Source organism: Stegostoma tigrinum, chromosome 25 (genome assembly GCF_030684315.1).
Source record: "Stegostoma tigrinum isolate sSteTig4 chromosome 25, sSteTig4.hap1, whole genome shotgun sequence".
NCBI lineage: Eukaryota > Metazoa > Chordata > Chondrichthyes > Orectolobiformes > Stegostomatidae > Stegostoma > Stegostoma tigrinum.
This window is the reverse complement of record NC_081378.1, coordinates 48,281,361-48,305,971: the sequence shown is the minus strand read 5'-3', so window position 1 is coordinate 48,305,971 and position 24,611 is coordinate 48,281,361. Positions and strand designations below refer to the sequence as shown.

The 24,611-nt window shown below is 41.1% G+C and overlaps 1 protein-coding gene across 4 annotated transcripts in view; it reads left to right on the top strand.

Moving 5' to 3' along the window:
• Positions 1–24,611, top strand: part of dnai7 (dynein axonemal intermediate chain 7) — an 82,877-nt gene that overhangs the window by 29,047 nt on the left and 29,219 nt on the right. For 3 of the 4 annotated variants that reach the window (XM_048554092.1, XM_048554094.1, XM_048554091.1), the window contains 3 exons: positions 4,906–5,009; positions 9,304–9,661; positions 17,045–17,162. In XM_048554092.1, coding sequence (XP_048410049.1) covers positions 4,906–5,009; positions 9,304–9,661; positions 17,045–17,162 — 580 coding nt within the window. The remainder of the gene's footprint in view (positions 1–4,905; positions 5,010–9,303; positions 9,662–17,044; positions 17,163–24,611) is intronic. The other variant, XM_048554095.1, reaches the window with a different exon arrangement.

Below are 24,611 nucleotides of genomic sequence, written 5' to 3'. Positions count from 1 at the left end.
CTACTTTTGAAAATTGAAATGCATCTCAGCATCAATTACCCTCCACCGATTTATGGACACTCTGCATTAAGTTGGAAGTGGTACATCATCCATTCTGTCAATTTCAATGAACGCAGCTAAGAACTTTTGTCATGACCGCTTTAATCATTATGAATGTATGACTGGGTTTCAGAAGCTTCAGCACTTTTTATACGCAGCTATTAGTGTTACTGTTCATTATTTTTCTGAAATAATGTAGTTGAAGATCTGCAAATATATGTAACAACAGAGCTCTGGCACTGTTGATTAGATCATTCTGGAAACAAGGCAAGTGTTGTGAACAGGGCTGACTTAAACGACAGTTCTTTTAAACCAGTGCAAAACTTAATTTAGGCTTACTTTGTACTGAATATGCTTTGCATTTGAAATTCCGTGACCTTTGTATTGGTGCTTTTTTGAAAATTCACTGATGGAACGTGGACATTGCTGGCTAGGCCAGCATTAGTTGCCCTTGTGAAGGAGGCGGTGAACTGCCTTCTTGAACTGTCGTGGGCCATGTTCTTAGGGAGACACACAATGCCCTTCTAGAGTTCCAGGATTTTAACCCAGTGCCAGTGAAGGCATGGTGATCTATTTCCAAGTCAATGTCATGTGTGGTTTAGAGAGTATCTTGCAGGCGGTGGTGTTCCTATGTATCTGCAGTCCCAGTATTTGTGTGTTTGGAAGATGCTATCTAAGGATCTTTGGTAAATTTCTGCAGTGCATATTGTAGATAGTACATACTGCTGCTACTGAACATTGGTGATGGAGGGAGTGGATGCTTGTGGATGCAGTGCCAATCAAGCGGGCTGTTTTGTCCTGGATGGTGTCAAGCTTCTTGAGTGTTGTTAGAACTGCACTCACCCAGGTAAGTGTGAAGTATTCCATCACACTCCTGATTTGTCCGTTTTAGATGGTGGATAGGCTTTGGGGAATCAGGAGGTGAGTTACTCGCTGCAGTATTTCTACTCTCTGAATTACTCTTGCAGCTGTTGTATTTATTTGGTGAGTCTGTAGAGTCTTACAACATGGAAACAGACCTTTCAGCGAGGGGTCAGAAGAGGTCTACCAGGATGTCGCTGGCTATGGGAGATTTCAGTTATAAAGAAAGGCTGGATAGGCTGGCACTTTTTTCACTGGAGTGTAGGAGGTTGTGAGGCAATCTAATGGAAGTTTATAAAATAAGTTTCTTAAAAAAGGTATAGGTATAGTTAATGGTAGATGTCTTTTCTCTAGGATGGGGGTTTCAAGACTGGGGACCACATTTTTAAGGTGAGAGGAGAGAGATTTAAAAAAGACATGGGGGTGAATTTTTTACACAGAGTGGGTTCGGGTATGGGATGAACTTCTTGAGGAAGTGGTATAATTACAATGTTTAAAAGTCATTTGGATAAGTCCAGGTTTTGATGCATGGACTGATTTGGTATCTGAACAGTCACGAATAGTGCTGAACATTGTGCAATCATCAGTAAAAATCCCCACTTCTGACCTTATGGTGGAGGGAACGTCATTGCTGCAGCAGTTGAAGATGTTTGGGTCCATTAATCTACCCTGAGGAACTCCTCAGAGATGTCCTAGATCTGAGATGACTGACCTCCAACAACCACAACTATCTTCCTGTGTGCCAGCTGTAACTCCACCCAGCGGGGAGTTTTCTCTCTGATTCCCACACCTGTTCGAACGTGACCTTGATATCATGGGCTGTCACTCTCACCTCACTTCTGGAATTCGGCTGTTGTGTTCATGTTTGAACCATGGCTGTAATGAGCTGAGTGGCCCTGGCAGAACCAAACTGCTTGATAGCACTGGAAAAGCTCAGCAGGTCTGACAGCATCCATGAAGAAAAATATCAGAGTTAACATTTCAGGTCCAGTGACCCTTCCTCAGAATTGATGGTAGCTGGGAAAACATAGGTTTGTATGCACAAAATAGGGAGGGGTTGTGGGGTAGGGGGTAAACGATAGGATAGAGCCCAAAGAGAGAGAAGAACAGTTGGACAGACAAAGGAGATGATAACGATCCCGCTGGGAGTGTGAATAGTTGTTAATGGAGACTGTTAGTAACTAACAACAGATAGTATGTAATAGTAGGCTCTGTGATAACAAGGCCTGGTGTGTGGGGTCGGGGGTTAGGACATGGGAGAGTTGAGGCCTCAAAATTATTGAACTCAGTATTGAGTCCAGAGAGTTGCAGGGTCTCCAAGTGGAAAATGAAGTGTTGTTCTTTCAGCTAGCGTTGAGCCTCACTGCAACACTGCAGCATGTCTGAGACACAGATGTTGGCCAGGGAACAGGATGATGTGTTAAAATCGTAGACAACAGGTAGCGCAGGGTCTGTTTTGTGAGCATAACCTAGATGTTGCTTCACCTGGAAGGTATGTTTGGGCTCTTGGATACTGGGAAGGAAGGAGGTAAATGGGCAGGTGTTGCACCTTCGCCAATTACAGGGGAAGATGCCATAGGGCTGTGGAGGGGTTGTTGAGAGCGAAGGAAGAGTGGACCAGGGAATCCCTGAGGAAACAGTTCCTGCGGAAGGCAGACAAGAGAGGGGAGAGGAATATGTTTCTGGTGGTGGCATCTCACTGGAGGTGGTGGAAGTGGTGTTTGATGATCTTCTGGATGTGGATGCTGGTGGGATGGTAGGTGAGGATAAGGGGAAATTCTATCGCTATTGCTAAAGGGAAGAGAAGGGGTGAGGGTGGAAGTGCGGCAGTTGGGTCGGACCTGGTTGAGGGCCCTGTCGACAACGGTGCTGGGGAATCCTCAGTTGAGGAAGAAGGTGGTCATTTCTGAGGTTCCCTTGTCGAAGTTGACCTCATCTGAACACAAACTATGGAGATGGAGGAACTGAGAGAATGGGATGGAGTCTTTACAGGAAGTGGGGTGTGAGGATGTATAGTCCAGGTAGCTGTGGGAGTCATTGGGTTTATAGTGGATATTAATGGCTAGTCTATCCCCAGAAATGGAAACAAAAATGTTGAGGAAGGGAAAGTAGGAGTCGGAAATAGACCAAGTGACAGAGAGGGCAAAGAGAAATTGGAAGCAAAATCAATGAACTTTTCCAATTCTGGATGAGAGGAGGAAGCAGCACCAATGTTTTCTTTTAGAGAAAGAGTTGAGGGTGGGATCTGGAATAGGACTAGAACAAGAAATAGTCCATGTACCTCACAAAGAGAAGGTCCTAATTGGGGCCCATGTGGGTACCCATGGCCACCCCTCTTACCTGAAGAAAATGAGAGGAGCTAAAAGAGAAGTTGTTGAGGGCAAAGACAAGCTCGGCCAAGTGGTGGCAGGTGGTGGTGGGTGGGGATGGTTCAAGTCTTTGCTCCAGGAAGAAATGGAGATCCCTAAGACCTCCTGGTGGGGAATGGACATGTAAAGGGATTGCACATCCATGGTAAAGAGGAGGCAGCTGGAACTGGCAAACTAGAAGTTTTAAAACTATCATAAGGCATCAGAGGAATCATGGATGTACATGGGCAGGGATTGGACCGAGAAGAGAAAACAGCGAAAGTAGGTTAAGATGAGTTTCATGGGGCAAGAGCAGATTGAACCAATGGGTCTGCCCAGGCAGTCCTGTTTGTGGAGTTTTGGAAGGAGGTAGAAGTGAGCTGTGTGGGGCGGGGGTACAGTCAGCTTGGGAGACCTGCTGAGCTTTTTCAGCAACTTGTGTTTTTGTTCCTGTTTAACAGCATCCACGGTTCTATTAGTTTTTGCTTGATAGCGCTCTAGATGACAGCTTCCATCACTTAACTTACGATTGATAGTAAACCAATGAGGGGTTCATTAACCAAGTTGGACTTGCCCTGCATTTTGTATACAGGACATACCTGAGCAATTTTCCATATTGTTGTAACTGCACGGGAACAGCTTGGCTGGAGGAGTGGAAAGTTCTGGAGCAGAAGTCTTCAGTACTATTGCCAGAATGTTGTCAAACCCCATAGCCTTTGTCATACCCAGTGTCTCTTGATATCACGGTATCATGTGGAGTGAATTGAATTGGCTGAAGACTGGCATCAGTGATGCTTGGGAGCACTGGAGGAGGCCAAGAGGGATCATCCACTCGGCACTTCTGCCTCTAGATTGCTGTGGATGCTTCAGCCTTATCTTTTTCACTGATGTGCTAAGCTTTACCATCATTGAGAATGGAGATATTTGTGGAATCTCCTCTCCAGTGAGCCATTTAATTGTCCACCATCAGTCACAACTGTACATGGAAAAGTTTAAAAATATCATAATCTCCTAGGCTTGCTGCAGTGTTTCAGCAAAGTCCAATGCAAACTGGAGAAGGACGACCTCATTTTCCACTTAGGCACTTTACATCCTTCAGGATTCAACATTAAGTTCCATAACTGCAGACTATGAATATTGTCTTCCATTTTTAATATAGCCTGTCTGCACCCATTGTCTTGAGTATGGTGGCTAGCATAGCAGACCTATTTTCTGCTATTCACATCTAACATTAACACGTATTTTGCATTTACATGTCTCCTTTTATACCATTAATTCTCCCTTTGTCTATTGCTCTAAGCACCCTCCCCACCTATTCCACCTTCATCCAAAACATAATAAACATAATTTTACAGACCTTTCTATTTGGAAGAAACATCATTTGACTCAAAATAATCACGCTGTTTCTCTCTGTCCACATATGCAACCAGCCCTGCTGAGTTTCTGAAGCGTTTTTATTTGTTTTTATTTAAGAAATGGAGATAATTTTTGGTTATTTTGTCAGGTTAAGCAAATGTGACATTTTGATGTATTTTGTTTGACATCTTCTAGTTTTAAATTAAGGAGAAGACTTGGCAGACACTTATTTTCAAGGACACATTACCCTTGAAAATACTGAAAATTCACTGCATTTATAAAAAATTGAATTTCTTTTTAGAAAGCAATTGATCTTGTTGACATTGAGACTGGAAATATGCAAGAAGTAGTTACTGATGAGAACGTCACTCTCTGCTTGTGGGCAAACTTCAACAAAAATCCCAGGTATGCATATTGTTGCAGGTGAATGTCAAATTTTATTCCCATGCTGAGGAAATAGTGACTGGATGTGAGTTTGCTCGCTGAGCTGGAAGGTTAGTTTTCAGACGTTTTGTCACCATTCTAGGTAACATCATCAGTGAGCCTCCGACGAAGCGCTGGTGTTATGTCCCGCTTTCTATTTTCTGGTTAGGTTTCCTTGGATTAGTGATGTCATTGCCATTCACCAACCCAAGGAAACCTAACCAGAAAATAGAAAGCGGGACATAACACCAGCGCTTCGTCGGAGGCTCACTGATGATGTTACCTAGAATGGTGACAAAACGTCTGAAAACTAACCTTCCAGCTCAGCGAGCAAACTCACATCCAGAACCTCAACCTGAGCTACAAATCTTCTCAAGATAGTGACTTGAATTATCCAAGCTACAGCAATGCACAAAGGTTCATCTGGCCCAATGCTGCTGTAAATTTCTTTCTCTTTCTTTTACAGCTTTATAAAAGTTTTGTTAGGCCATGTTTGGAATATTGTGTGCAGTCCTGTTCGTCACAAAAGCAGAATGACATGGATGCGTTAGAGAGGGTGCAAGGAAGGTTTACCAGGATGTTGCCTGGTCAGGATGGTTTCAGTTATGAGGTGAGATTGGATAAATTTGGATCATATTTACTGGAAAGATGGAGTCTGAAGAGCGACAAGATAGAGGTTTACAAAATTATGAGAGGCATAGATGGTATGGGTGGTTAGTAAGAGGTTTTATTCCCAGGGTGGAAATGTCAACTCCAGGAGGGCACAGGATCAGGATGAGGGGGGAAAAGTTGAGAAATGCAAAGAAAATCTTTCACACAGAGGATGGTGGGTCCTGGAACACACTGCCAGTGTAGGTGGTGGAAGCAGGCATGTTAGCAACATCTAAGGTCTATCTTGATAGACGCATGAACGGGTGACAAACAGAGGAGTAGAAACTGCGCATGGGTAGGAAGTAGTGGGTCTAAGTAAGGATTAGAATCAACACAAGTTTAGTGAACCCAAGGGCCTGTTCTTGTGCTGTTTTGAATTATATTGTACTGTATTGAATTACATTGTATGATGTGGCTGTCACAGCACAGTTCCCACAGGGATCTCTATTGTAGAACAAAAACAAAGTTGCTGGAAAATCTTAGCAGGTCTGGCAGCATCTGTGAAGGAAAAAACAGAGTTAAGGTTTTGCGTCCAGTGACCTTTCCTCAGAACTCATTATCTGAGCTTTTCCAGCAACTTTGTTTTTGTCCCTGATTTACAGCATCCGCAGTTCTTTCGGTTTTTATTCAGTCTGAACTGAAATTAGCTTGTTAACAGTTGACTGGTTTTGTGGAGAAGATTGCCTCAACCTGGTTGGGTTGTCACTGTAATTATTTTAATTCAAAAATTTTTCCTTCTAAAACCATTTTAGTTCATTTGAGGATCCAGGTGTTAAAAATTGGATGATTGCAGTTGAACACATCATAAGAAGATTAAGTACCACATGCCTATCCCTAGTCTTCAACTTCAGCTTAGGGGCAGAGATGTTTGTGGAGGTTCCTGAGGTACAAAGGAATTGCTTATCAGAAGTCTAAATTTCCTGGGCAATTCTCACATTGGCCGTCATGGCATGCCTTCCACAACATCCTGATAGAATCTTGTGATGTATAGCCGATCTCCAACAATCTGGAGTCCATTGGACTTGGACACTATGTAGCACTATTGTTGTTGTTGACAAATTTTACATCGATTAAACTAATATGTAGAAAGTGGTAGACTGAACATGAACTTTAATATTTGCAAATTTGAAATTTATCTGGTACAAAACTTGAACTGAGCAATTATTATGGAAACTGATAGAATCAAATCATTAAAATGCAAATTTTGAATGATCATACATAACACTAAGATCATTAACAAATTCAAGAATCCAGGGAATGCAAGGCCTGGATTTTCACTATGAAGCTGGTAGGCTGAGAGTGTATACTTAACAGGTCATTGCACTTATCTTGGGAAAATGTAAACTTATTGGCAGGATCTTTGTTCCAAGATGTGGATGCGGGATGGAGTCAATCCACTGCCCCCATTTCAGATTGACAGCAGCCCCAAGGACTACTAAGTGCTGAGTTATAATGACTAGGAGGTCTGCCTTGGTTCCCTCTGTCTTTGTCCCATTTGTTTTCTTATATATTCATCCCTTTAGTTTGAACGCCAAATATTGCTTACATTTTAACCCACTCCCAGACCTATACATTCCAAACCGTGATGGCCCCTTATAGACACTATATCAACTTTGTGTAAACACATACTAATTGATGACCCACTACCCTTTGCTGTCACATCATTTGTGCTAATTCACCGATCTACCATGGACACACTTAAGGAACTATGAGATAGTGATTAATTTCTAAGTATCTATTATGGACATCATTATGTAAAAAGGTCATTTATGTAGGCACATAGGGGTATGCTGCGGTTTCCTTGGCTATCGAGAAAGAAGCTCCTCTTAACATGTGGGGAGGCCTAGTGTTATTATTGCCAGACTGTTAATCCAGAGACTCAAGTAACGTTCTGGGGACCTGGGTTCAAATCCGGCCATGAATTCAATAAAAAAATCTGGAATTAAGAGTCTGATGATAACCACAAGCCCATTTTGGATTGTTGGAAAAGCTCATCTGGTTCGCTATTGCCCTTTGGGGAAGGAAACTGCCATCTTTAACTAGTCTGGCCTATATGTGACTCCAGACCCAAAGCAATACGATTGACTCTTACTTGCCCTCTGGGAATTAGGGATGGAGAATAACTGCTAGCCTAGCCAGCAATGCTCCCATCCTGTGAATAAGTTTAAAAAGAACAACTGTGGGCAGGCCCTTGTGATTCAAGTCAGTACAACTTCTCTGTAATCCATAAACTATTACAAAACAGATGAAAATGTTTATGACTGAGCTTCTTTAGAAAGATATTGCTTTATGGTTGGAATGATTTCAGGATGCTGAGTAGGATGTGCACAAAGAGTTATGTAAATGGTGGAAAATGTTAGAAATTCATTTAAGTTTCTTCTGAATAGGGAGCAGGAACATTAAACGTGTTAGATTGAACCCCTCCCATAACAATAAGGCAGACTAATAAAGGACAAATGGTCTATGAGGCAAGTACAGAAACACAGACTTTCACTGCAGTAAAAGTAGCTCAAATTCATTTGAATTAAAAATGTAAAGGGAATGGAAAAGACTCTTAACAGATGTGTAAAACTTGGAAGGGAGTTGAGCAAAGGAAGAACATTAGTAAGCTAGGGCAGAAATATTAAATGAAGCCTGAAAGGGTAGAGATTATCTGAAATCTAAAAGCCAGAATCATTAAGAATAAGATGTATGAGTTTAGGGTAAAGGTAACACCAGGGAATTATGGTTTTGCAGAGATTGTAAAAATTTGGTTTGCATCACATAGATTGAGTCAATTGATTGCTTTGCCCTACTATAGTCGCTTTAAATTATCAATAGCAGGATTTTTTGCTATCATTTTTTCAGAGGAAAATTTTAACTTTATTTTAACTAAATTTTCATTTCCGCCTTCTCCTGAAGTGAACTTACTAACGTATACACAATTTCTCTGGGCAGTTAAGCCCGTCAGCTAAATTGTTTCCAATTGTTGTTGAGAAATTTTGAAGAAGCAGTAGATTCTCCAGAGTGAATGGCAATAAATATGATGTTTGGGGAACTTATTAACTGTTGAAGAAGCACAAGAGGGTCATTACTGAGGTGTTGCAATTTACTGCTCATTTCCTTAATTACAGAAGTAGGTATCAGTCACTTGAGATAACATGGTGTGAAGCTGGATGAACACAGCAGGTCAAACAGCTTCAGAGGAGCAGGAAAGTTTGACGTTTCGGGTCAAGACCCTTCTTCTGAAGAAGTTCTTCTTCTGAAGAAGGGTCTCAGCCTGAAACGTCAAACTTCCCTGCTCCTCTGATGCTGCTTGACCTGCTGTGTTCATCCAGCTTCACACCATGTTATCTCAAATTCTCCAGCATTGGCAGTTCCTACTATCTCTATTAGTCACTCGAATTTATTTTTTTTCCACAATTGTGAATTAGTCACTTGAGGGGGATGCTGTAATTGAACATTATGGCTCGTCTTATTCAGCAACTGAAGTGCATGTATAAAATCCCCCTGACATTGGATTCTTTGAATATAAATTTTGTTTGTTTATTAGCTTACTGGACAATTAAGCCTATTGTTATCAATCACTATTGCTGATAGTTACCAAAACAAAAGACTTTTAAAATTTATTCTGATTTTCTCACAGGTTTAAAGGTTATGCATTTGTCAAGCATCACATGGAATTTGAACTCCCTAAACCATTGGCCATGAGTGATATTGCTGTACGGATTTTACATACACATTATGATCACATATCCTGCCACAGTCCTGCGTTTAATGCTCATCAGAGAGCTTTTAAAACTAAGCCAGCTGCAGTTGAAATTAGGCAGGATATACATGAGGATATGGAGGCACTAGGAGAGATAGAGGAATACCAAACTATTGAAGACCAAAACATACCTGAAGAACAAAAATCTCATGAAGAACAAAACATTCCTGAAGAGGAACAAGCTCTCGAAAAGAAGCTATCAGCTGATGAAGAAACAAAACGAACGGGATCAAAGGTATGAATGTGTTGAGTTGTTACTTAGAGGCATCTCTAAGTTATCAATGGCTATATGCTTCCTAGTATATCTGAAATTTGGAATATTTTGGGTGGTTCAATGCCTTTATGTTCTAATTGCTTTCTCTCTTAATCAAACAGTGGTCCATATGCTATAAACATTCCCTAAATTCTCTTTTCTTTTACCTTGTCTGTAATATAAGACATTTTTCACCAGGTCACACTAAGATTCAAAAATGTTTTTTGCTCTATCTAACTCTAGAATCTAGACTGCCTGCAGGTTACTGCTCAGCCTGTAGGAAGAGGTATCTTGCCTCTATCAGTAAAAGGTCTGGTCACTTCTAATAAGCCTTAGAAATACTTGTCAGTCAAAATGAGTGTTTCAGGCTGTGGCCTACCCTTTTAATGTGAAACTGACTGATTAACACTGGGACTTCCTCCTCAAACATGTGCACACACACATATAATTTGGAGAAAAGAAAACAGATTGACTTAATTGACTTTCATGACTTAATTAAACCAAACAGCCACTCCTCAATTTGGAGTTAAGGCATTATCAGATAATGCCCTAGGATGATTGTCAGTGAATGTGGCTGCCTTGGCTATCTGATACAGTTACTATCCTTGGCTTATAGATTTGCCCTTATGAAGAACACTATGACCAGCGTGTGTTGAACTTCAGTGATGGGTTTCCTTTGTGTAATAATATCCAGGTTATCTGCTGATTCTAGCAATATATAAGTACAATATATAAGTACAACTTTGAAAGTTTGTGGTAGAGGTTTACAGAATTTATCTTTCCTCCTGCTCTGAACTTTGAAAACTCCTTTTTCTGTTCAGTCCTTCAGCTTGATTCTTTATTAAAATAATAGCGTTGGATTGATTGTTTTGCAGTTGATTTTTATAATTTGCTACATTGATTTTTGAGTTATGAGAGAATTAATTTGCATTGGAAGTATAAATTAGAAAGATAATTTACTTGAAATTTTGAAACTATTAAGATTGGCATTTGGCACTCAGACAAGCTTTCTAATTTCTCTCCTACATTCTGCATGAGGGTAGCAAGTGCTTAACTGTGAGATATCTGGCTATGAATGCTAATTGGAAAATTTGCAGGTGTGCTGCCCTAAATCTTCCAATGGGCAGTGGCAGCAACCTTTAGTGAGATGGTGGAAAGCCATAAGCCCACATCTTATCCAAAGAACTACTGCAACAAATTGATGTACTGGCCAAGAAACTGGGGAGAAGTCAGCTGCTGTTCTTCAAGATGGTGCCATAAGGATCATTTGCATCCATCTGTGAGGGCTGATGAGGCATTATTTTCTGTCTTATCTGAAAGACAACACCACCAATAGGATGGCATACCCTCAGTACCATACTGTGTGTAGCAGCTCAATTCCTAGAAAAGGACCTGTACTGTTATTCTGACTCAGAGATGAGACCGCTAAGGCACCTCTGATAAGTTAAGAAAAGTTGTGGAATAGGTGTAAAGTCAGGGCCTGCTTTAATATTGAATATTCTGCACACCCATCCAAAATGTTTTATTTCCTCAAATGCGTGTAACCCAGTGGGGTGCTTTCACTTCTTTTTGTGGTAGTAAATTGGTGACATTTGATTGTCTGTTCACTAATGAAAAGGAAGGTGAATAAACACCTAATAATTTCAAGGTTTTTGAGAAGATTTGTAGCTTGGGTTGTTGATGCTGTTGTCGTCTAGCTCGCTGAGTTGGTAAGTTTGTTCACAAACATTTTGTCACCATGCTATGTAAAGTCATCAGTGCGCCTCTGGTGAAGTGTCAGTATTCTGTACCCCTTGCTGTTTATCTCTCTTGGGTTGTTGGGGTGGATTAACACTTCTGGATTTGTTTCTTAGTGGTCGGTGTATCAGTAGCTGTCAGTTTGTGGGCTACCATGATTTCTAGGGGTGGAGTAATCTGGTGGTCATTTCAGATATGTTCTTAATGTATGGAAGGGTGACTGATGTCTCCCTAGTGTCAACCAAAACTAACAGAACTAATTTTATTTACAAGATACGATGGAAAGACTGCCAAAAACATTACGTAGGGCAAACCAGAAGGAAACTAGCCATCAGGATTCATAAACACTAACTAGCTCCGAAGAGACATGACCAAGAGGGACATTAATTTGACTGGGACAACATAGCCATTCTAGGACAAGCCAAGCAAAGGCACACACAACAATTTCTGGAGGCCTAGCACTCAGACTGGAATTTATAAATGTATAAAGCTGGACCTTGTATATTAATCACTAAGGAACAAATCGAGAAGTGATACCACCTACTCCATCAAACTATGACGCATGAATAGCAAGCTGGACAGAAACACCAACGTTTCACTGGAGATGCATTGATGATGTTACCTAGCATGGTGATGGAACGTTTGCGAATAAACTTACTGACTCAGTGGGCAAGTCAAAAATTGCACCTAATAATTTCTACAGTACAGTTTGAACTGCAGCTACAGTTTCGTAGTAGGATGAATCAGTTTGGACTGAAGTTAACTTTTGTTGAAAGAGTATATGTTGTCCGCCTGGCTTCAAATCAGACTCTAGAGATGTCAGTCATTAGACAGTCACTGGAACCACATGTACAGCACATGGAGATGTATGGAGTATCACAAACTTCACATAGATATGGCCCTGTTACTTTTTTTCATTATATTGGGGAAATAGACAGTTGCATGTGCAGAAAAGAGGGAAATGAGATGCAGCCTTGCAACATTATTTCTTCATCCAATTGTAACCCCAGTGATGTTGCTAGTGGGGGATTCAGCAAAGGTAATGCCAGTGACTGTCAAAGGAAGATGGTTTGATCTTCTGCTGCAGCAGGAGTGTAAAGTAAATGGACTTTAACACATTTGGTCTAACGTTGCGACTCTCGATTTCTGGAGCACTCATTCCTAATTGTAATAATATTCAAGATATCAGAATTCAATGAGTGCATGTACCTCAGAGAATTGAGGGGTCGGAGGATATTACAAAAGTAGAGAGGGGTGAGGCCGTGGAAGAACTTGAAAACAATTGTAAGAATTTTATCAAAATGTTGCTTGACCAGGAGACAGTGCACAGGGGTGATTGGTGAACAGAATTTAATGTGAATTAAGAGACAAGCAGCATTGTTTTATATAACCTCAGATATGAATATTGTTTTCCTATGGTTATTACAAGACCAGGTTGTAAGCAATACAATGCTTACTGATTTATCATGACACCGCTATCGTTACACATTTAATGGCAATTTTTTTTTTAATTCATCTGTGGGATGTGGACATCACTGACTGGGCCTGCATTTATTGCCTGTCCTTGGTTGCACTTGAGAAGGTGGTGGTGAGCTGTCTTCTTGAGCCGCTGCAGTCCACTTGCTGTGGGTTGACCCACAATGCCATTAAGGAGAGAATTCCAGGATTTTGACCCAGTGGCAGTGATGGAAAAGTGATACATTTCTAAATCAGAATGGTGAAAGGCTTGAAGGAGAACTTGTAGGTGGTGGTGTTCCTATGTACCTGCTGCTGCTGTCTTTCTAAATGGAAGTGGTCATGGGTTTGGAAGGTGCTGTCTGAGGATTTTTGGTGAATCTCTGCAGTGTATCTTGTACGTGATATACACTGCTGATACTGAGCGTTGGTGTTGCAGAGTATGGATGCTTGTGAATGTTCTGCCAGGGAAGCAGGCTAATTTTGTTCTGAATGGTGTCAAGCTTCTTGAGTGTTGTAGGAGCTGCACTCATCCAGGCAGGTGGGGAGTATTCCCTCACATCCTGACTTGTGCCTTGTAGATGATGGATAGGCTCTGGGGAGTCAGGAGGTGAATAACATTTCACAGTATTCCTAGCTGCTGACCTGATATTGTAGCAACTATGTTTATGTGCTGAGTCCAGCTGAGGTTCTGGTCAATGATAAACCCCCAGGATATTGATAGTGGGGGTTTCAGAGATGGTGACACCATTGAATATCAAGGGTGGTTGGTTAGATTGTCTCATTTAGTTGTGATGGTCATGACCTGGCACTTGTGTGGCACAAATGTTACTTGCCGGTTGTCAGCCCAAGACTGGAAATTGTCCAGATCTTGTTGCATCTGATCATGGACTGCTTCTGTGTCTGAGGAGTCATGAATGGTGCTGAACATTGTGTAATCATCAACAAACATCCACACTTCTGACCTTATGAAAGAGGGAAGGTCAGCGATGAAACAGCTGAAGATGTTTGGCCCCACGACACTACCCTGAGGAGCTCCTGCAGAGATAGAACATAGAACAGTACAGCACAGAACAGGCCCTTCAGCCCACAATGTTGTGCCGACCATTGATCCTCATGGATGCACCCTCAAATTTCTGTGACCATATGCATGTCCAGCAGTCTCTTAAATGACCCCAATGACCTTGCTTCCACAACTGCTGCTGGCAACGCATTCCATGCTCTCACAACTCTCTGCGTAAAGAACCTGCCTCTGACATCCCCTCTATACTTTCCACCAACCAGCTTAAAACTATGACCCCTCGTGCTAGCCATTTCTGCCCTGGGAAATAGTCTCTGGCTATCGACTCTATCTATGCCTGATGTCCTGGAACTGAGATGAATCACTTCCAGCAATCACAACCATCTGTCTATGTGCCAGGTATGACTCTAACCATCGGGCCCTGACAACATACCGGCAAGAGCACTGAAGACTTGTGCTTCTGAACTTGCTGCTCCTCTAGCCAAGCTGCTCCAGTACAATTACAATACTACCCAACAATGTGGAAAATTGTCCAGGTATGTCCTGTACATTAAAAGCAGGACAAATCCAACTGGGCCAATTACCGCTGTATCAGTCTACCCTCGATCATCAGTAAAGAGATTTTGCCCTGATCACCGTTGATTCCAGTTTAGCCAGGTGTCCTTGATGCCACACTCATTTGAATGCTGCCTTGATGTCCTGCTGACCTCACCTCTGGAAGTCAGCTGTTTTGTCCATGTTTGAACCAAGGCTGCAATGACGTTAGGAGTTGAGTGGCCCTGGCAGAACCCAAACTTGGCGTCACTGAGCAGGTTATTGCTGAGCAGGTGCTGCTTGAAAGGACTGTTGATGACACCTTCTGTCACTGTAATGATGATCAAGGGTAGACTGATACAACGGTAATTGGCCGGGTAGGATTTGTCCTGCTTTTATTGTACAGGACATACCTGGACAACTTTCCACATTTTGGGTAGAATTGTAATTGTACTGGAACAGCTTGACTAGAGGGGCAGCAAGTTCAGAAGCACAAGTCTTCAGTGCTCTTGCCGGAATGTTGTCAGGTTCCATACCTTTGCAGTAAGCAGTGTCTCCAACCATTTCTTGATGTGATGCGGAATGAATCAAATTGGCTGAAGACTCATGTTTAATTCTGGGAACCACCATAGGAGGCTGAGATCAGTATGGCAGTTCTGGCTTAAGATTGCTGCAAAACCTTCACCCTTATCTTTTTCATGAATGTGCTGGGCTCTTCCATCATTGAGGTTGGGGATATTTGTGGAGCCTAATCCTCCAGTGAGTTGTTTAATTGTCCACCCCCATTCATGACTGGATGTGGCAGCACTGCAGAGCTTAGATCTGAATTTGTTGGTGTGGAATTGCTTCGTGCTGTCTATCACGTGCTGCTTATGCTGTTTGGCATGCAAGTCCTGTTTGGTAGCTTCACCAGGTTAACACCTCAAGGTCTGTGTGGTGGTCTCTCTTAATGATACCGTTATGGACAGATCTGTCTGCAGCTGGCAGATTAGCAAGAATGATATCAAGTATGTTTTTCCACCTTGTTGGTTCCCTCACCACCTGCCACAGACCCAGTCCAGCAGCTAACCTTTGGGACCAGACCAGCTCGATTTAGTACTGCTACTGAGCCACTCTTGATCGTGGACAGTGAAATCCCCCATCCAGAGTACATTTTGTGCTCTTACTATGCTCAGTGCTTCCTCTCAGTGTTGTTCAGCATGGTGTAGTACTGATTAATCAGTTGTTAGATCTCATATATTTTCCAATGAGAATCCGAGTTAGGGGATGGTGTCAGGTAACATTTGTTTCTTCAAAGCAATAAGGCACACACAAAAAGCTTCAGAATGTCTCAACTTAATACAGTTTAAATTTATAGCGCATGCACCCAGCTTTGATTACTACTGGTCAGCGCTGCTGTGTTATCCCTTTGTATTTGGCTCTCTGGTACAGCACCTTTATACAGTTCAAGCTTGCTTTAGCAACTTCAATGTATTTCCAATTAAGTTAAACATATCACTGAGTGACAGAGGTGGACAGGCTTGTGGTCCACCCTGCCATCTTTCATGATATTTTTCCCAGACTTTCCTATCTTCCTTCTTGAGGCATTTCATAATGGATACTGTATTCAAGTAACATTTGCCAGCTGCACTGTATTAACTGCCAATTAACTAAATACTTAGCTGATTCATTTCTCTCTGCAATGATATGGAAGGCTGCTTTTACTGTCTGAAACTAATTTGATACTTTTTCTTTAATGATTTTTTTTGTGTATATAGGTGGATCTATAGTTACTTCGGAATCTATGCTTATTTGAAGGATCTTAACTAAAACCTATTTTGGCATTGTAACAGATTTGTTAAAAAAATTCAAGAAAAACACGTTTAACATAAAGCCATGAGACTTCATGAGGTCTGGAGTCAACATTGAAGACTCCCAAGGGCAACTCCCTCCCAACTGTTTACCGCTGTGCCACCACCTCTGCTGGGTCTATCCTGCCAATGGACAGGACATATCCAGGGATGATGATTGTGGTGTCTGGGACATTGTTGGTAAGATATGATTCTGTGAGTATGACTATGTCACACTGTTGCTTGACTAGTCTGTGAGGCAGCGCTCTCAATTTTGTAACCAACCCCCAGATGTTAGTAAGGAGGGCTTTGCTAGTTTGACAGGGCTATTTCTGCCATTGTCTTTTCCAGTGCCTATATCGATGCCAGGTGATCTATCCGCCTTCATTTTTTTGAGACTTTGTAGTGATTGGTACAACTGAATGGCTTGCTAAGCCATTTCAGAGGGCAGTTGAGAGTCAACCACATTGCTGTGGGTCTGGAGTCACATATAAGCCACACAGGTGAGGATGTCAGAGCTCCTTCCCTGAAGGACATTAGTGAACTAGATGGGTTTTTCTGACAATTGACAATGGCTTCATGGTCATCAGTAGATTCTTAATTTTAGAGTTTTTTTTATTGAATTCAAATTCCACCATCTGCCATGGCAGGATTCAAATCTGAGTCCCCAGAACATTAGCTGAGTTTCTGGATTCTAGCAATAATACCACTAGGTCGTTGCCTCTCACACCAATTTCATTACCATCATTAATCTTCATAAAATGTAACTAATATTTTACTATTTTGTAGAGTGCAATAAGTGCCAGTTCCAAGGAGGAAACAGAATTGAGAAGCAGATCACCAAGCGTAGAACGAATTGCCGACGATATTGATGCAAAGTTACCAAATACAGAACTCATTTATGATGGGAAGTAAATCACATGCAATTTTTCAGTTTCAAGAAGTTATTGAATGCAACTTTTGTTTTAAAAAGTTTGGAAATCAACATCAAAACAGGATACCACAAAATGCTGTAATTAATTTTGGAGGAGTGGGTGTTGAGTCGTAAATTAAAATGTTCAGGACTAAGCAAGATAGGCTTTGTCTCGGCAGGGAAGCAAGGAAGATGGATCAATAATTCAAAAGTGGAGTTGAGCTGCAAATCAACCAAGATACTTTGATCCTGGGAATTGTATATGTCAAAACATGGTCATGATGCAAATAACTGCACTTCATGCAGATGTAATGTGTTCAGAAATTTCCAACTTTGCATATGTAGCAAAATTTCGAAGAGAAGTATTTGTTTCAAGAGCATTAGGAGAAAGTAAGTGGTATGCTGGTGGTGAGGAATGGTTAAGTATAACAGCAACTACTTATGGTGACTTAGTTGCAATAAAAGTCCCAAGCCACATTGCAGACCATTATAAACAAAATATGATATAAAGCCACAAAGAGAGATATTAAGAATATTTAAGATAGATGGGTTGAGGTAGTTATAAGGAATGCCTTAAAGGAGAAAAATGGGGTAGGATCGTAGAAAAGTGTAGGGAGGCATTTCTATATCTTAAGACCCAGGCAACAGAAGGCACAGCCATCAGTGCTGTGATTAAAATTGAGGATGCTTGAAAGGGCAAAATTATATAGAGTCATACAGCACAGAGACAGACCCTTTGGCCTAACACATCCATGCTGACTAGTATTCTAAACAGAACAAGTCCCACTTGTCTGCTTTTGGCCCATATACCTGTCCAAATATCTTTTAAATGTTGTAATTGTACCCCTCTCCACCACTTCTGGTAGCTAATTCCTTACATGCACTACCCTCTGTGTGAAAAAGTTGCCCCTAGGACGCATCTTAAATCTTTCCCCTCTCATCATAAACCTATGTCGTCTAGTTTTAGACTCCTCCACCCTCGGAAAAACATCTTGCCCATTTACCTTACTAATGCTCCTCATGATTTTATAAACCTCTATAAGATCACCCCTCAGCCTTCGACATTCCAGGGGTTAAAGTCCCAGCTATCCAGCTTCTCCTTATAATTCAAACCCTTCAGTTCCGGCAACACTCTTGAGAATGTTTTGTGTCCGCTTTGTAGTCTAACATATTTCAGAAGTTGTGGAGTGTGAGGAGATTGCAGAGTCAGGGAGGAGAAAGCCTTGAAAACAAGAGTTAGAGATTTAAAATTAAGGTTTCATTAGAGTGGTAGTCAGTGAGAGTACAGAGATGATAGGGAATTGGAATTAGTTATGAGCTAAGACATGGACAGCAGAGTTTTGAATTACCTCAAGTTTACTAGTGGAAGACCAGTCAGAACTAGTTGAAGGGAAATTCTAATAATTTATCTGATCAGAGCTATATTACAGATCATCAAACCATGAATCAATTTTTTTCAAGAAATGATGTAATTAATTCCTTTTATAACAAAGTGCGGAGCTGGATGAACACAGCAGGCCAAGCAGCATCTTAGGAGTACAAAAGTTGACGTTTCGGGCCTAGACCCTTCATCAAAAAAGACCGTTTTCTGATGAACGGTCTATGCCCGAAACATCAGCTTTTGTGCTCCTGAGATGCTGCTTGGCCTGCTGTGTTCATCCAGCTCCACACTTTGTTATCTCGGATTCTCCAGCATCTGCAGTTCCCATTATCTCTACTTAATTCTTTTGTTGGCTTCATAGTTTTACTCCAAATTTTATAAATAATGGAATTTACAAAGAAGGTTATTCAATCCATTTACCTGTGCTGGGTCTTTACAACATTTAGACTTTGGAGCTTCTAACTAAATATCTAATATGTATTTACAAGACACCTGAAGTTGAAAATCTGCTCTTATGTTTCTAATTCGGCAAGGAAAGATTAATTAGAATCATAAAGCAGGAGACAGTTTGGTTTGTGTTTGTTCCAGCTCTTTGACATACCTATTAGTCCTACTCGTCTGTCCTTTCCCCACAGCCCTGAAAGTTTCTCTTTTTCAAGTGTGTATCCAAATCATCTTTGAAAGTTACTACTGAATCTCCTTCCACCACACTTCCATGTAGTACATTCCAGAGCATCACAGGTCAGAATCAAAGCAATTTCTTCTCATCCTTTTGCTAATTGTTTTAAATCTGCATTCTCTGGTTGCTGACCTTCCTGGTAATGAAAATATATAGTAAATCTTCTCTGTAGCATTTCCTGGCATCCTTTTTGTAAATGTGATGCTTATAATTACACAACAATAATACAATATTCTAGGTGGGCCCTACCCAGTGTGTCATTAAAAAAATGGCAAAACTCCTTCCATTTGTGCTTTATTTATTAATACAAGGTACCTCTTTTTAAAGCAGATCCATTCATTTCTCCTTCTATCTTCAAATAGTTGTGTACGTGACCTCATGGAACTCTCTTGTTTCTGCACTCCCTTGAAAATATTTTCAATCCTTTTGATACAGCTGGCAACCAAAGATGAAAAAGTTTGCTCATAACACTGGCTGTTACTGAAGGACCTCAACCTGAAGTGCTGTCCTTTCATGTATGTGAAGTCAGAAATATATACTTCTGTATGAAATTTTTTTTCTGGATAATAAGAACGTGGTGCAGAGAATATAGGCCAGCTGCGTAATGGTGATGGCACTATGGTATATCATGGGGAAGGAGTTGCCCTTGGAGTCGTTGCCATAAGCTCTGGAGCCCATGAAATCTTAAGACATCACATCAAATATTGCAAGGAAACCTCCTGCTGCTTACTACTTGCTGCTCCCTCTTGGCTGACGAATCAATGCTCTTCAATGTTAGAAATACTTGGAGAAAAGACTGAGTATGACAAGGGCACAGGGAGCTTTAATGTCCATCAGCAAGAATGCCTTGTTAGCACCAATACTGATTAAGTTAGCAGAGTGTTACAGGATACAGCTGCTAAACTGAGCCTACAGCAAGTGATGAGGGAACCAACAAGAGGGTAAGACCTACTTGACCTCACAAATCTACCTGTCTTATATATTTCTGTCTGAGGGAATATTGGTAGGAAAAACCACTGCCTCGTCTTGTGGAAATGAAGTGCAATCTTCACATTGAGAATACAGCCACTGTGCTAATGGGCCAGGCTTTGAACAGATCCAGCGACTCAAAACTGGATCAGCAGTCTGAACACTGGCCAACTAGAACAGAGGTTGATAGTGAGAAGTGACAGAGGAGGATTCTGAGAGAAGTTGGCTCACTCATCACAGCTGAGGAGGGAATCTTAAAGGATCCAATGTCAAAGCATGTATGGAAAGGGAAGGTTAACAACCAGTGGTTGTGGTTCATGTGGGAACCAATGACATAGGGAGGGACAACTTGCAAGATCAATTTCAGGAGTTAATGAGTAGGTTGAAAGCAGGACCTCCAGGATAGTAATCTCAGAAATACCATCTCTGTCAGAAGCTTCAACATGTAGGCAAAGTCAGATCGGGGTAAACGCCTGACTTGAGGGATGGCATAGGAGCAAGGGTTTAGATTTTTGGGATGTTAGGATTACTTCTGGAAAAGGAGAAAGAGATGGGCTTCACTTGAGCATAAATGGATGAGCATAACTAATGTCTTTGCTGAAATAGTTGGTGGATTTACACTTGTAAGGCAGGGGTGAGTTGATCAATGAAGAAGGATTTAAAAAAAGGAGGTGGTGTCGCAGGCTCGGTCAAAGATAATATCATAGCCCTTAAATGAGATACAGTTCCGAATTAGAATCTGTATGGTTGGAGGTGAGAAACAGGAAGGGAGCGGTGTCCTTGTTGGGTACTTACTATTGACCTGCAAATAGTAGGGAGGAAGTAGAAGAGAGCATTTGTAGGCAGATTATGAAAACCTGCAGGACAAGTAGAGTTAGGATAGTTGGTGATTTCAATTCCTCTAGGATAGACTGGAGAAAAAAGGTGGAGTGTGAAGCATGAAAGAAGAGAAATTCCTGCAATGCGTGCCGGAGAACTTTCTGGATCAGCTCGTAGAAAATGAGGCAAGCCAAGGAGAGAATGTTAGATTGGGGGAGCATTTCGGAAATAGCAAACGTGATATAAACAAGTTCAATATTAAGTTGGAAAAGGAAATAATCAGTCAAGGATTAAGATCCCAGATTGGAAAAGTACAGATTTTAGAGCTCTACAAGTTGAATTGGAGCAAGTTGATTGAAAACAAATTTTAGTGGATAAAACAGTAGATAAAAAAATGGAAGACTTTCAGGGAGAAGATGAATAGTATACAAGCTAGGCTAGAGTTCCCTGGATGACTAAGAATATTAATGAGAAAATATGGGGGGGGGGAAAGCAGGCAATATGATGCATACCAGAATAATAATAGCAATAGAAATCAGTAGAGTATCTCATGCATGAGCGGGGCTAATGCTGGAATAAGAAAGGCTAAGAGGAAGCTCAAGGAAAATATGTTGGGCTGTGCTAAAACAAATAGTAAACTGTTCTTCAAACATATTGATAGTAAAAGATCAGTGGAGAATAGAGAACCTATAAGGAATAAGCAGGGTAAGCTGCTCACTGAAGTATGAGATTATGGGTATGAAAGAGGTACTAAATAGGTAAAGAGGTGCAAAAGGCTGGCAGCACTCCAGGTAGAGAAGTTTCCAGTCCTGGGTGGGATGCATCCTAGATTGCAGAGAGTGGATGGGAGCAAATTGTGTAGATATTGACAGAATTTTTCCAGGCCTGTCTGAACATAGGATTAGCACCGAGGGAATGGATGATTGCAAACTTAACACCGTCGTTTAAGTTGAGGGCAAAGGATAACCCAAGAAATTACAGACTTGTTACCTTGACATCAACCAGGGGATAGCTGATAAAAATATACACTCAGAGACAGTATTAAATTAATACAACACGGTCAATATTGCTTTGTCAAGGGCAGGTTATGTCTGACAAATTGAGTTCTTAGACAAGGTGACACAGACAATGGATGAGGATGGTGCTGTGGATGTTGTGTATTTGAACTTTCAGAGAGCATTTAATATGGTTCCACGTGACAGGTTGGTTGGTAATTTAGAAATACTTGGGGTTGATTGGTCCTTGGTATTATGGAATAAAATTTGGCTAAAATATAGGGAACTAAAAGTAAGTATAGATGGGCATTTCTCAGACTGGAGACAAGTTGAAAGTGGTGTTTCCCAGGGATTGGTGTTGGAACTCTTGCTCTTCCTTAATTTATATAAAGGATTTTGAAATAGGCGTTGAGGGCAAAATCTCTAAATTTGCAGGTAATACTGAGCTTGGGAGAATAGTGGATTGTGAGGTTGATGCTGAGTGATTCAAAGGAACATTGACCAAGTTAGCCAAATGTCAGATACCTGTCAGATGAATCTCGATATAGAGAAATGTGTGGTAATGCATTTTGGTAGAAGAAACACAGAGACAATACAGGCTCAATGGTACAACTTCGAGGGGAGTACTAGAGCAAAGGGACCTTGGGGTTCACGTACATAATTCTCTGAAGGTGGCTAGGCAAGGCCACCTGTTTTTAAGGTAACCTGTTGTTATAAAGCCTTATAGAATAATTGGGTTTATAAATGTAGGTACAGAATAGGAAGTGATGCTACAGCACTACAAATCATTAGTCAGATCACATTTGGAATATTGTGTTCAGTTCCAGACACCTTATTAAAGGAAGGATCTTAAACCTCATGATGCAACTACAAATGAGATTTTCTAGAATAATACCTGGATTATGGGATTTTAGGTACAAGAAGTGATCTGAGAATTTGGGCTAATTCTTCTTGGAGCAAAGAAGATTTAAGAGGTGACCTTATTGAAATATTCAAAATTATGAACAGTTTTGTTTCCACTTGTTAATATGTCAGTAACTAGGGCTAACACTTTCAAGATTATTGACGAGAGCTAGGAGTGAGATGAGGAGAAACTTCTTTACTCAGAGAGTTATTAGGATTTGGAATGTGTTGTTTCGGGGAATGGTGGAGGCTAATTCCATCGGAAGTTTCAAAGGAGATATGCATATATACTATATGTATATGTGTGTGTGTGTAGAGAGGTATGGAGATACGGCTGGGTTGTTCTTTCAGAAGCCAATACAGATGTAATGGATCAAATGGCCATCTTCTGTACTGTAACATTCTATGATTTCTCTGAGGCACAGTGGGCCTTCAGATGGAGGAGATTTGTATTCAACCTCCGTATGAAAGCCCTAGCATATCCAGTAGTCCACCATTACCATCAAGCTGGGAGGACAACCCTGGTCGAAAAAAGAATGCAGGAATGCATGTCTGGAACAGCGGCAAGCTTATCTAAAGCTCAAATGTCAATCTCATGAAGCTCCAATGTAGGAGTACCTTTACACTAAATAGCAGAAACAACATGCAGTAGGCATGGAGAAGCCATCTCACAGTCAGTGAATTAGATCTAAGCTCTGCAGTCCCACTACATCCAACCCTAAATAGCGATGGTTAATTAAATCACTAAAAGGAGAAACAGACTTCACAAATCTTGTTACCCTCAATGATAGGAGAGTCCACCACAACAGCCCAAAAGACAAGGCTGTTTTATTTGCATCTATACCCAGCCGGACACATGTGCTCCGTCTTGGCCTTCTCCTGTGGTCAAATATCACCGTTACCAGACTTTAACAAATTTGATTCATTCCATGTAATATCATGTGGCACTCATAATGGAATAACCTACATAATGACTCTTAGTTTGGATTTCTCCAGCTTCTGATCTCATTGCAACTTTGGTCCAAATATAGACAATAGAATTAGATCCAAAAGGTGAGGTAGGAATGATACTCTTTAAGCTTGAGATTGAGTACAGCATCAAGGTCCCTTGGCAATACCAGGAATAATTAGAAATCAGAAAAAGATTTCTTCCTGGTTGAAGTCATACCTGTAAAATTGAAGATGGTTATGGTTGTTGGAGGTCAGTCATTTCAGCTCCAGGGTAGCTCTGCATGTGTTCCTCAGGGTAGTATGTAAATCTAACCATCTCCAGCTATTTCATCAGCAACCTTCCCTCCATCATAAGGTTAGAAGTGGCAATATTTGCCAATGATTGCATGATGTTAAGTACCATCTGCGATACTTCAGACAGTGAAGCCATCTGTGTCCATATGCCCAAAATCTGGAAAACATACAGGCTCGGGCATCAAGTCGTCGCACAAATCTGAAACATAGATTCTCTCTTAATGGAGATCATCAAACCATTGTCCTTTGACATTCAATATAACCATCACTGAATTCCCAGTAATAATATCCTCGAGGTGACCATTGAATTGAATCAGCTTTATAAATACTGGTTCTACAAAAACAATGACAATGGCAGCAGTGCATACCATCTTCTGGATTCCCTGCAGAAATGCATCAGGGCTGTTTGGACAGCACATTCCAAACTCATGATCTCTTAAAAACTAGGAAGA